This window comes from Heloderma suspectum, chromosome 13 (genome assembly GCF_057233095.1).
Source record: "Heloderma suspectum isolate Gila_16-S chromosome 13, 16-S_ref, whole genome shotgun sequence".
Classification (NCBI taxonomy): Eukaryota; Metazoa; Chordata; class Lepidosauria; order Squamata; family Helodermatidae; genus Heloderma; species Heloderma suspectum.
In genome coordinates this window covers 18,205,545-18,218,502 of record NC_139470.1, presented here as the reverse complement: position 1 = coordinate 18,218,502, position 12,958 = coordinate 18,205,545, and the positions used below count along the sequence as shown (strand labels likewise).

The window sequence follows — 12,958 nt, the reverse complement described above, 5'->3', positions numbered from 1 at the left end:
TTTTAATTGCAGCCAAACTGGACTCTTTCTTCTCTTCTCTCAAGCAGCCTGTAGAGATTCCCTGCTGCCATATTCACTCTTCTAGTGGTACTTCAGTGGTTTGTGAACATTACAAGGCATATCGCCTCCGCTTGTAGCACTCCAAACTTTATTGCCACTGCTCCCCCCCCCCCATTTATTTATATGTAACAGGTTTAAGAATGCACACCTGTGTTCAATCAGCTGCCTAGAGGAATTTAACCCACCATCTTTTTCAGTTCAGTTCTCTGTGTTAGGAAGATTAAAAAGAGAATGACCTACAGAAGGGAAGAGGCTGCACAGTAAGAAGGAAATCACATTTGGCTAGTGGCATTTTAACAATCCAGAATCGAGCATTCAGCTCCGAGTCCCAAATACTGTTGAGTTCCTGTAAAAATATAAACACCTCATGTTTTTCATTCAACTTTTCACAGAGCTCTCCTTATAACAGTAAAATAGGACCGTGTATTGACAGATACGACGGCTCACGCTGCAGTACTCTGAACCATTTTAATGCTGTCCTAAGTATAGGCAGCACCATTGCCACTACATACAAGGAGAGTTAACTTTGGAACGTTAAGTGCCTGTGGTGTCAAAGTATTACAGAAGTTAAAAGTGGGACACCTCTGTGGATCACAGCTTCCAAATATGGATAAACAGGGAGTTTGATTTTAAACTTTAGTTGCCATCATCTCTTGTGTATGGGGATGAGTGGGTTACTGAGGTACAGAAAACCCAAGGCACTTGATAGATCCGACACATCCGTTTACTAGAATAGAATTGGAGATGTAATGCCACTGTTCACCATCACATAAAACTGCTGTATTTCCACAGCTATGGGAGCCAAGCTCAGTTAATCCAGTTTGATTAGGAGAAACTCCTCCTCCTCTTCCCTTAGTTCTGGAACGTGCCAAAGAAAAGGATTATGTACAGGTATCCTTTATGTGGTTGCTGCATTCACCACCTTATAGGCACAGCTGGCTGATCCAGCAACTCCCTCCAGCCCCAGTATTTCAAACCACACAGTGGACACCAGTTTGGTTTATGTTTATAATTGGACTTTTCATAATATTCATGATTAGCACAAGATTCATAGCCATAAATTATACATTGTTATCTAGTTTTAAGTACATAAAATGTTAATGATATATGTCTCTGAAGAGTGGCACAAAGTAGTACATCTCTGTTGGCATTCTCTTATTGGGGAGAAGAAAAAAGTGTATGGTGGGCATACCATTTACATCACAGAACCCTGGCAGAGTCGGGGGGGGGGGGGCTCAAACTGTTGTCAATTCAAAAAGGCATCTCCCGATGCCCAGAGGGTTGAGAGCAACCTTCCTCAACGTGGTGCCCTCCAGATGTTCTGGTCTACAACTTCCAACAGCCCCAGCCAGCATGGCCAATGGTCAAGAATGTTGGGAGGTGTTGCCTAAAAGATCTAGAGGACACAAACGTTGAGGAAGGCTGGTTCAAGGTGCAATCCTACACATGTTTAGACAGAAAGACATCCTACAACTCCTGGCATGCCTCCAGCTAGCCATACTGACTGGGTCATGTGGGGAATTGTAGGGCTTTTTTCTGTCTAAACATGCATAGGATTGAAGCCTTAGGACGCAATCCTATGGCCCTGGACAGCGGCTAGACAGACATAGGATTTTAAATTTTCTGGGAACCAAGCTCTGAGCCAGCGCTCCAAGGTTGGTTCCCAGAAAACTGCCTCCCTGCTGCCTCATAGGTGGTGCAGTTCACCTCCTGCTCCGTGTTAGTAAGAGCAGCACAGAGAAGCCGAAAAGGGGGTGTTACTGGGTCAGGGAGGAGATGGCGGAAGCGCCGTTATGACACTTCCTATGCGCCATCCAGACTTCCCCCGCTCCAAAGCGCCCTGGCTAGACAGCTGAAATCGGCCATCTAGCCACAAATGCAGGGCAGGCCGTGCATGGGGGAGAAGATCCATGCTCCGCCTGCCCTGCATTGGATAGTAGGTTGCCTCCAAGTTCGGAGGCGGCCGACTATCCCCATAGCATTGCGCCCTTAGAGACTCAAGTCAAATACAACCAGCGTAGCAGGAAGCCTTGCTTTCAGGTTCAGAGTCAAGATATAAGAAGCAGATGTGCACCACATTCTACTTCTTCAGAAATTCACACTCCTTTCTTACTAACATAGTCCTCTTTGCACCAAACATTTATACTACTTATGGCTGCCCAGGCGTGCGCACACTTACACACACCAACATTTGCTTGTCAAGTCACATAGCTGAGTTTTTTGAAAAATTTATAGCATTTAATGCCAATGAGTATCATGCTCTCACAGTTATTCTACAGGAAAAATAATCTGGGAAGTGTCTGCTCTGCAATATGATCCAATTTATTCTCCAATAAAGTGTTTCAAAGACTACTCCAGAAGGCATAGATGCTTTTTCTTCAACATTCTGTAAATGGCACCACTCCCCCACCCCCCACACACTTATTTCCTTTTTGCATGGTGCTACGAACACATGGGGCAGGGGAAGAGAAATGAAGAGGGAGAAAGTGTGAGTTACAGATGGTTTTTCCGATGTGTCCAGCTAGTAGGAAGATTCTGAACCTAATTTCCTGCTTCTCAAGGAGCTGCTTCATCTGTTACAGTACTTTGAGCACTAACAGCTTGGTGCCAGGAGATTCCCTAGCATGAACGTGGCTACCCGAAGGACTCTGTAATGAGAAAAGTACTAACATTCCCCCAGCCCAAACACAGCTCCTCCTGGTCTCAGGAAGTTATTACTGTGTTGTTGATTTTATTGGAGGAAGTGCCTTAGCTTCAGACAGAGCCTTGAAATGTCAGTAACAAATAAAAGGGGGGGGGAGCTGCCTTTTTGAGGTTGAAATGTAACAGGACATAGCAATAAATAACACAGTGTCCTTTGGATGTCTCTGAACCAAGTGGGACTGCAAAGGCAATCAAGCCAACACAGGAAGTCATCTGCCTTCTTGGACAAAAAAGTAAAAAGGGATGGGAAGAGAAGAGAAGAGAAGACGACTGGTTAGAAAGGTCTGTTGCAGCGCAAGTTACATATTGAAACCATAAACTGGCGGCTGGGTGAATCCTGGCGCTGTGTATCCATATGGGAAGTTGGCCTGGGGAGGTACCGTGTTGGGGCCTGCTGTTAGCATCAGCTGCTGGCCTGGAAGGAGGCAAGGAAGAGTCAGTTGTTGTTAAACATGCTACATAAAAGCTAGAGCTCTTGAATACGCTACCCAACAGAAACTAGAACTAGACTGCAGAAGAACAAGCCCAATTATGAATGCAGGGGTGTGTGTGTTTTTCCTTTTAAAGACTGAAATAGAAAGAAGTACACTTCCAATTTTGTCGCGAGAGCCAATACACACATGAAGCTGCTTTAGGTGGTTAGTTTGTCCATCTACCCAAACTTTGCCTACTCATGGGCAACAGCTCCCCAGGGCCTCAGGCAGAGCTCTTTCCCAGCACTGGTTCCCAGGTTTCTTTTAACTCAAAACATGTTGAAGACTGAACCCGAGATCTCCTGCATGTCTTGAGAGCCAGTGTGGTATGGTGGTTAAAATGTCAGGCTAGGACCGGGGAGACCCAGGTTCGATTCCCCACTCAGTCATCAAGATCACAGGGTGAACCAGGCCAACCATCTCTCAGCCTAGCTTGGTCACAAGGTGGATGCAGTGGTCAAATGTAATTCACCTTGAGCTTGTTGGAGGAAAGGAGGGATTTAAGGGCTCTGCCATCGAGCCATGACCCTTCTGGGTCTAAAGAGAAGAGCAGATAATCAGGAAGACACCAAGGGACCATTCTAGTATTCCGTTTAGACAGCAAGTTTAAGTTGGCGGTTTCCCCAATGGTGGAAGGGAATAGGCAAGACTTGCTGAGAAATGGAGCTACTTGAATTAGCAGCTCCCATATTGTATGAAAGTAACTCAAGGGCTCCAGTCTGTAGCAAATGCTGCTCTCCCTGTTGGTAAAGTAATGACTGAATGGGGGGCTGTTGTGGGTATCTAGCGTCAAATTACGGGAATTTTTAAAATTTGGAACATACATTATAGACGTTCTGCACGGCCAGAATTTTAACACATTGCAGTTAGATCTGTTAGTTGTATTTCCCCAGCCTATGATGATTAATTCTGCCACAGACGACACAAATTTGTTAACACTATGAAAAACCACACATGCCTCATGCAGGGAATACTGAACTCCCATTTAAAACCATTCCCACTAAAACACTGACCTCACCATCATGAACTTCCTCTAAATGGAGGCACCTAGAATGCAATTGTCAATAAAGTCTACCTTTTGCCAAATAAGCCAAGAGAGACTTTTACATATTTCTGGAAAAGAAGCACTGTTTTCTTCCTCAATGGGATTTGTTTTTCCAGGAGATTTGATCTCAAGAAGTCTCATCACCTGTGGAAGGGCAGGTTTTCCCCTACCATAGGTCAGAAGAGTTAGAGGTAGCATAAGGAATATTATTTTCATCTTGAAATACTGTACTTCTAGAAAAGCAAATCACTCCAAGCATAGGGAATATTTTTTGTTTTTATAATGGAAAAACGCCAAGAGCCAATTCCAGCGTAATATTCCATATCTGGCTTGGAGCACTTTGTGTGGGGAATACATTTTGCTGGAATGGGTCACCCATGCCATTTGCTGATAAATTATTTCAGGAGTGAGATCTACCTTGGAATCCACCCTCTGCTCACAGACCAGGAATGAGCAATATGCATAGCTGTTCGATCCTGACATTTGTTTATTATATACGTGTGCCCCAGGAACTTCTTTGAACACATCCAGAATCTGCAAGAACACTCGCCAAGGCTGCAATCTTGAACATACTTACTAGGGAGTAAGTCCCACTGAACACAGTGAGGCTTACTTCTGAGTAAACACGTTGTGCTGCATGACCGGCTCTAGGATAGTCAGAAAAAATACATTACATCACCTAATTACTTCTACAATACCTATTATTTTGAATGTTATACTGTGGTAATGTGATTGCATGACAGTCACTAGCAGTAACAGTTAGAGCCAATGGAGCAGGTTGGGAGTAGGAGTACCAAAACTGAAGTTTAAGTCAGTTTTTTTTTTCATTTGACAGCCTAACAAAAAGAAAGCAAGTCTTCACCTACCAAATACTATTGGAGTGGGTTCAGTTACTTGTTCCTCTTCTTTCCTTAGGCTTTCAGAAGCATCAAGTTTATCCACCTAAGTTACAAAGTGAACAGGAAATGCTCATGAAGGAACTTCTTAGAGAACCTGTATTTTATGACCTCCAAAAGCACAGATGCCCCCCACCAGATGCTCCAAAGTCTTAGACATCCTTCATCTGAAATGTCTAACGTTTCAGGGTGCCAGTGGATCTAGCACAGCCTCCTGTTGGGCTGGATTCTGGAAGCTGATCACTCAGTCACGTATTTGCTTAATAGCCTGATATCATGCCGCTAATACAGGAATGGGGAACTCGGGGCCTGTGGGCCACAGGTAGCCTCCCCAGCTGATTTTGCGCCTCCCTGTGCCCAGCCCCTGCCAAATCTGCTGCCGTGGCAGAACTGGCCAAAGGGGGAAAAAAGGACACAATTTTGTGAGAAAACAAGGCATGTGGGGGGGGGAATGCATGCCTTGACTGGAAGCAGAATTATGCTCCTGGGAGAGTCCCAGGAGCACGATTCCAGTTGCAAACAAGGTACGTGCTCCCCACGTGCCTTGTTTTCTTGCAGAACAGGGGTGAAGGTGGTGCCATGGTAGTGGCAGCAAACTGAGGGGTTGTGTGGAGGGGTGCAGTCCCCCAGATGTTGCTCATCCCTGCTGTAATAGGATGGCCTACAGTACAAGCAATGATGAGGTCAATTTCACAATAATAGCAGAGAGCTACTGCCTAGATTCACCTTCAATATGTTTCAATACATGTGATCTGTGAGAGCCAGTTCCCACATTCCACCACATTCCAGGGCACCCAGTAACAGAACCCAAGGGCTAGCTCAATAGAAGCTGGTTTACTATAATGGTTCCGACAGAATTCTATAGGACAGAATTGCAGAGTGCTTGCAAATTTAGGGGTGGGGACAAAGCTTGCTTCTCATGCCTGGCACTAAGGTGACCAGGGTAAGTTTAGCCCTCACCAAAGAGGTGTCCCTACATGTATACCCATAAGTCAATGGCTGTGGGATCCATTCCCGATTTTCCCGACGCAGTGCTACACTTTAATGAGAGGAAAAGGGCACAACCTTTGCAACCAACCTAGCCAAACATGGACTGTGTGTGGGGGTGGGGGTGGAGAGCCCCTTTGCCCTCTCCTGAAGGGGGCAGTATACTCTGTGCACTGCTCCGTACCCATCCCCCAAAGGAGCTGGGTTTAAGAAGGGGAGGTGTAGGCAAGTAGCAGCATGGCCTTCTTCTCGGCCTGCATTCTGAACACAGATGGGTAAGGCTGGAAGAGTGATCCTTCAAAGGTCATGTTTGGTTTGGGAGAACAGAGGCAAGCCTAGATTTGAAAAGCAAGCCTGCAGCCCATCCCGGTCTCTACCTTCTCAATGCTGGGAGGATGAAATAAAAAAGTAAAAGTAAAAAATAAAAAAGTAAAAAAATAAAATACTGGAGTAAGTGGAACTCTCCACCCTTTCCCCACCTATCAAAACTTGATGGCCCTTTCACTGTAATCACAGTGAAATTTTACTCAACTCCCAATGCTGAGTAAAGGACTTGGCAGTAGAACGCCAAAGCAGATGTTTGTGTGATCTAGTAGCAGTAACTGAGACCTGCCATGCTAACTAAGAAGTTCATGTAAACACACTAAGAAAAATACTACATTAACAGCACAATTAAAGTTTTGACAGCCGCCAATACTAGAAACTCAGAAAAGCTTCTCTTCAAGGCAAGTTCCTGTGAATTTAAAATAAACACTAGGAGAGTCTCTTTTTAGGCTCGAGTTGTCATACTAGCATTGCTGCCTCTCGTTTATGTATCACTGCAGGGTCATCAATTCTAACTCTACTTTTGTATTCCCTGGAGGGTTGTGGTAAATAATGTTCTGCTTTATAACCAATTACCACCAAAATTCTGACATGCATCACTGCCTGGGGCAGTCTAAATACTGGAGGAACTTTACTCAAGCGGAATTTACCTCATCAGAGCTGCGTTTCTAATGAGGATTCAGTTTCCAGGACTGGAAGTGTGTTTTGCTAAGCCAGACAGCTTCACTTTATGTTTTGTTATCAAGTAATTGTTGTTTACATGGCTGAGAGCACAGAATTCCTTAGCCTAGTTCTGCCTTACCCAGGGACCAAGCTCTCTTACGCGTGCTTTTTTAATTACAGATCACTTCTGTAAACAATTCTTACGAAACAGGCAGCATGTAATGCCAGACAGTAGCTTCCCTTCCAGTACACGAAGGACCTGCAGTCTTGCAGTTCCAGGTCTTGGAACATTAGGAATTCTTTTGTACAGACAGGCACCCAAGTACTCTTGACAACATAAAGAAATCACCTGAACCATCTTAGTGCTGTTATACTTTTGATAGTTAAACATGCTAAAAGTGTGTGTAGGGGTGTGTGGAGCATTATCTGGGTCTAACCCAAACAGTAATACTGCCTTATTCTAAGCCAGAGATGGGCAAGTTGTAGGCCAAAACATCGGGAGGGCCACAAGTTGCCCTCCCCTGTTCTAAGCTAACATACAAGGCTTCCTCAGAAAAGCTGCCAACGTACCTTATCTATTGGCTTGAGACTGGCTAGGGTATATCCAGTTATGTCCAGTTGTTTCCCCTCAACTGCTACTTTCCTTTTCTATACAGTCTGATCCTCTGAAGCAGCTCTACCTTTGGGAGCTATGTAATTAGCACCTTTACACTAGATTTGTGATTGCTGCCAAAAAGCCCTAAGCACCTTGTGGTCTGGCAAACAATTATTACTTCTTTAAAAGGGAGGGGCAGCCAACATAACAGATGTGTCCTCTTAAATGGAGCTGCCCCACTTCTACTGGACATAAGGGCCTCCTGGACCAGAGGTCTGATCACAGCTTCTTTCCCTCCACAGAAATAAGTTTCCTTCACATTCTGGATGAACCTTCCACCCACAAAAGGTAGACACGCAACTGGATGTCCCTGCTGGGATGTCTGTTTTTATCCCGGTATTTTTAAAGGTGTTCAAGCCTTGCTAACAGGAGGTATGCCTTTTGGTAGAAGGGCGCACATCTAGCTGTTAGGTACACACTTACATGAGGGAAGTTAAATGCATTTACATTAAATGGGGGAATTCATTCTCCAATTAATTACTAATTCCATGTGCTAGATTAGTGCTTGTTTTAAAACCAATCTCATCATGCACGTTCTTTCTGGAAGACTGAATATTTAGTAGACACTTATTACTTGAAAATCCAACCAGAGTTCAGCTTGAAGAGAACCATGACAATATTTGTCAGATCAACTGCTTCAGTTATTTCCCAAATATAAAAACATGGTAGGGGGTTGTTTATGATTCACTGCACACCCCATTCTCCCATCCAACACAGATTAGCTTTTAGGGCCTTGCCATTTCTCTGAAGAGACCGTGAGGAAAGCCTCCAGCTACCCCAATATTACTTTAACCCTGTACATTCCAGACAATAACTTAGCGGCTTTCTCCCATAAGTGGGAGCACTACAAGCAGATCTGCATCTCAGGAGTGAAAATTTGGCTCTTCTGCCTGAAATATCTAATCTGATCAAAATATCTAATTTTGATCATTGGTTTATTGTTGGAATGTTCCCGTTTCCCCTACAGGGGAAGCAAGCAAGGTCTGGTTGGATTTTCCCCCAAGTTATTTATGAAGAGGTATGTACTACAGCATTAGTTAGACCAAGCTAGATTATTCTGCTTTTCAGCAAAAGCTACAGCTAGACTCCCATATGATCTTAGATGTGTTTTAAAGGACACAAATAAAAAAAAAACCCGAGTGTAAAACCAGAGAGACTGTCACCTTATTAAACAGACCATCAACCTGCAAGAAAATTCAGAGGGGAATACTTAAAATCAATAAGCCAAGACATCAATTTCAAGACAAAGGCAAAGGTCATGTAGCATTTGGGGTAGGGTGGGGTGAAGAGGCCTACCGAAACAGACAGATGTGAAGGAAAAGAACAAGCACACACTCGCATAACATTCAAGCCTCTGGGGAAACCAGTATTTTACTCAATGTGTGCCAATTTGCATACATGGAAATAAAAAGTTCTGCTACGCAGCTTAGAAGACAGCATATTCACTGTATGTACTGTACATATCCAACACCCCTACACTGTACTTGCCATACTAATAGGTTTGCACACTGCAAGGTCAGTGCATCAGTAACTGGTGTGGGGAAAGACAATGTGCACATGGAAATGGCATTATTTGATACAGCTTTATTCTGGTAGGGTAACGGCTTTTAAATAGCCAGAAGCTTATTGCTGGTATAACTGCCGAGACAAAGTCCCTCTGGTCTGAAATGCAAGCTTGTCAGTTCCAGACCTTCCACTATCCAGGCAGCTTTTAGCAATCCACCCAGGGCCGATTAAAAGTGCTTTAAAAACAAAAGGGAACAGCAGTTTCATGGGCTTATGAGGCCAGTGTGTGCACACACATTAGCTTCTGAAATATAGTATTCCAGGTTCGGACCAACATCTAATGGGAGGTGTCACAGCTGAGTGGGCTAGTATAAAGAGAAGTTCTGAAGAGAGAATATTAAGATCGATCAAGAAGCTGCAGGTCCATATCACACAGCAATGTTACCTCAACAAGCCATCAATTGCTTTATGAAGAAAGTGTTACACCTTAGTTTAGCGGAAGTAGCTATTAGAGGTTTTAGCCATCACATGATCACATGTTACTAGGCTTAGGTAGTTCCAGAAGATATGGGCAGAGAACTAGACAGAATAGAACTAATTTCTGTAGTGAAAATGCCATTCATTTTCTCAACATCACTGCAAGTACCCCCATAACCTTTTTTTTTTTTTTTAACACAGTGGCACTGAAGTATATTGCTATATTCAGTATTTGAGGAGTTGTGTCAGGTTTTTAAACTGAGGGATATGCTGAACCACTCACCCAGGAACCTACAGCAGAACAAAACAAATCTTTTGAGAGAAGCCACACTTACTTTGGTAAGGTATTCCCTCATCACCTGGATGAAATAAGGCATCGCAAAGTCTATAATGTTGTGCCTCCATGCCAGCTCAAGGACCACATCTGGATGCAACAAGTCATAGCATGTGAAGAGAGAAGCTGCAAAACACTCCTTTTTGTCTTCTTCCAGGAACCACTGAAGTAGTTTCTCTGCCAGCTCAGCATCTTTGGATTCTGCGGCATACTGCATTGCATCCTATGAAAGAACATAATGACGCTGACCTTTACAGCCATGAAGTAGCTTCACCATACATCTCATGTGATGCTAGAGATAGTTACATTGGATACTACCCTATGATGTCATTTCCACCAATTCAGATTATGTTGTGCTGGCATAAGAGAACTCTAGTGCAACACCAGTAACATTAGCTTGCCTGACGGGTTTTCCGGGGGACCCTCTCATGGAAGCTAATATTATTGATGTTACACTAGAGGACCTTCACACTAGCACAGTGTAATTTGCATTAGCAGAATGACATTGTTGGCTACTGCCCATAGGCACAAAAAAGTGTAGGACGGTTCTACTTTTGCAGGCCTTCTAAATAAAGGACTCCACCTCAACCATGCTCCAAGACGTACAGAAGGGATCCACGATCGTTGACAGACCTTATAAAGCCGATCTTTCTTGCAGAGCTCCACACTCTGTTTCCATCTGTTATTGCCTTTGTACAAGTAAGCAGCGATGCGCCTGAATTCAATCAGTTCGTGTTTCTCCAGACGCTGAGCCAGTGTAATGTTATCAAAATTATCGTAGGCGTCAATGGATGCTCGCAAGCCCTGTTCGAAGGGGGAGAAAGTTAGACAACACAGAGGGGTTAAGTCCCCGGTGAAACTAAAATATTTGTTCTAATTGCTGCGAATCCTACAGTGCTGCAGCATGGGGGTGGCCAAACCTTTTAGTGGAACGTTCTGAAGGCAGCAATAGGCAAAGAGCAGTGACCATAGATCACATCAACAACTATTATGTGGTTAGGACTGAGAGGGAAGACTATTTATGTAGATATTTGTAAGTGGCCCAGGGATCCATTTAATACAAGGTGTTTGCTTTTTAAGAGTGCAGGAAAGTACAGGGGTAGGCAGCTTCAGGGGTCAGGAGCCACACTGCCCCCCTCAGGGACTGCATCACTCACACTGCCAAATTTGCTTCCATAGCAGTGACACCTCTACCTCCCACATACACGCTTTTCCTTGAAAACAAGGCATACAGAGAACATACACCTTGTTTACAAGCAGAAGTGTGCTCCCTGGAGGCTTCTGGGAATGCAACTGTGCTGGTAAACAAGGTGTATATTCCCCCTGCGCCTTGCTTTCAAGGAAAATTGAGGGGAGGGGCATTTTCAGGCAGGGGGGCACAAAAATGGCTGGGGACACATGTTGCCCACCCCTGAACTAGACCCTTACTGCACCTACTTTTTCTGCCAGCAAGATCACTTGCTCTAGTTAGTGCCACTTTAGCAACATACTAAGCAGGTGGAGCTGACTGCAAATGTCAGATAGTTTAGAGCGAGTCATGAATTAGGTGGTCATTTGGCATTCATACCAGACCTATGTTTTTACTGTGCCATGCTATAACCATTACTCCAAAAGCTCACCTGGTAGTCTTCCTCCTCTGTCAGAAGGTTGTTCAGTGCCTCATTGACTCCTTTATTATTATGGTTCTGGACTGAGCGTAAGTAGGGTTTCACTAGAGGCAACTGATTAACCTATGGGGCAATAAGACAATTTAGGCAAAAAGCCGCTGTTGAAGGACCATAAGTCTTTGTATGTAAACATCTTAAAAACTGGGAATAGGACTCCTTTAACGATCTAGAGTAATTTATACAAATGGTGTGGAGAGCAACAGCTGTGAAAATGGAGAAAAACTCCAAGATCACCTCACCATGTTAAGAGATTAGACCCCACTTGCTTTGAACATTCAGTTTGAAACAAGAAGGATCTGGAGAGAAGCAGATTCTTTAACTTTTTTTTTTTTTTTAAGTATGTGCCTCCAACTCACCTTGGAGAAAAAGCTGACTGTCCTGGTGTGATCCAGCCGTGGAGATAATACCAGGAGAAGGTCATTCATCAGCAATGGTTTATAATCCAAGTAAAACTGCAGGGCTTTGTAATACAACTCCACATTGGCCACCTAGAGAGCAAGGGCGAGCTGTGAGATAATTGGTTGCCTCTGAATTGAAGCATTAGATTTAATTAAAGTATTAATTAATAATCCCAATAGTAAGACAGCTTTAAAAGGGGATTAGACAGATTCATGGAGGATATAGCTATCAACAGCTACTAGTCATGAAGACTATATTTTATTAGAAGCAGTATTAATGCCAGTTGCTGGGGACCATGAATGCAAGGGTGTTAAAATTATTATTAATTACATATCTATACTGCCCCATAGCCAAAGCTCTCTGAGTGGTTTACAAATATTAAAAATATTTTAAAAAATACAGTATAAAGATGTTAAAAGCTATTTACATAAAACACACACAGACAATATACACAAAGACAACATATATCTAAAAGCAACTTCAAGCAATCAACCTATTCAAGCTATTGCATTCATGTTCTGCTTATGGGCTGCCAAGAGGTATCCAATTGGCCATAGTGAGAATAGAATGCTAGACTAGATGGGTATTCTAATCCAGCACAACTCTTCCTATGTTTTTGTTTGATGCTCAAGAGCCTAATACAGCTCTGCATTCCAGTGCAGGTATGTTTAGTATTTGTGGCAGACCCACCTAGGCCATGTTGTGCCAAAAGAGAAACAGTAAAATAGGTTAGGGCAACACTTTAAAAATGCAAGCTTTGTCAAGGTCC

The 12,958-nt window shown here is 43.6% G+C and overlaps 1 protein-coding gene across 2 annotated transcripts in view; it reads right to left on the bottom strand.

The window, feature by feature from the left end:
• Positions 1-1,050: 1,050 nt before the first annotated feature.
• The window catches only part of CLTCL1 (clathrin heavy chain like 1), a 58,311-nt gene continuing 46,403 nt past the window's right edge, over positions 1,051-12,958 (bottom strand). The window contains exons 27-33 of one of the 2 annotated variants that reach the window (XM_084819550.1): positions 12,147-12,278; positions 11,743-11,853; positions 10,757-10,927; positions 10,125-10,346; positions 8,970-8,990; positions 5,148-5,223; positions 1,051-3,178 (exon numbers count right to left, since the gene is read on the bottom strand). In XM_084819550.1, the coding sequence (XP_084675676.1) occupies positions 3,063-3,178; positions 5,148-5,223; positions 8,970-8,990; positions 10,125-10,346; positions 10,757-10,927; positions 11,743-11,853; positions 12,147-12,278 (849 nt within the window). In that variant the 3' untranslated portion in view covers positions 1,051-3,062. The remainder of the gene's footprint in view (positions 3,179-5,147; positions 5,224-8,969; positions 8,991-10,124; positions 10,347-10,756; positions 10,928-11,742; positions 11,854-12,146; positions 12,279-12,958) is intronic. The other variant, XM_084819551.1, reaches the window with a different exon arrangement.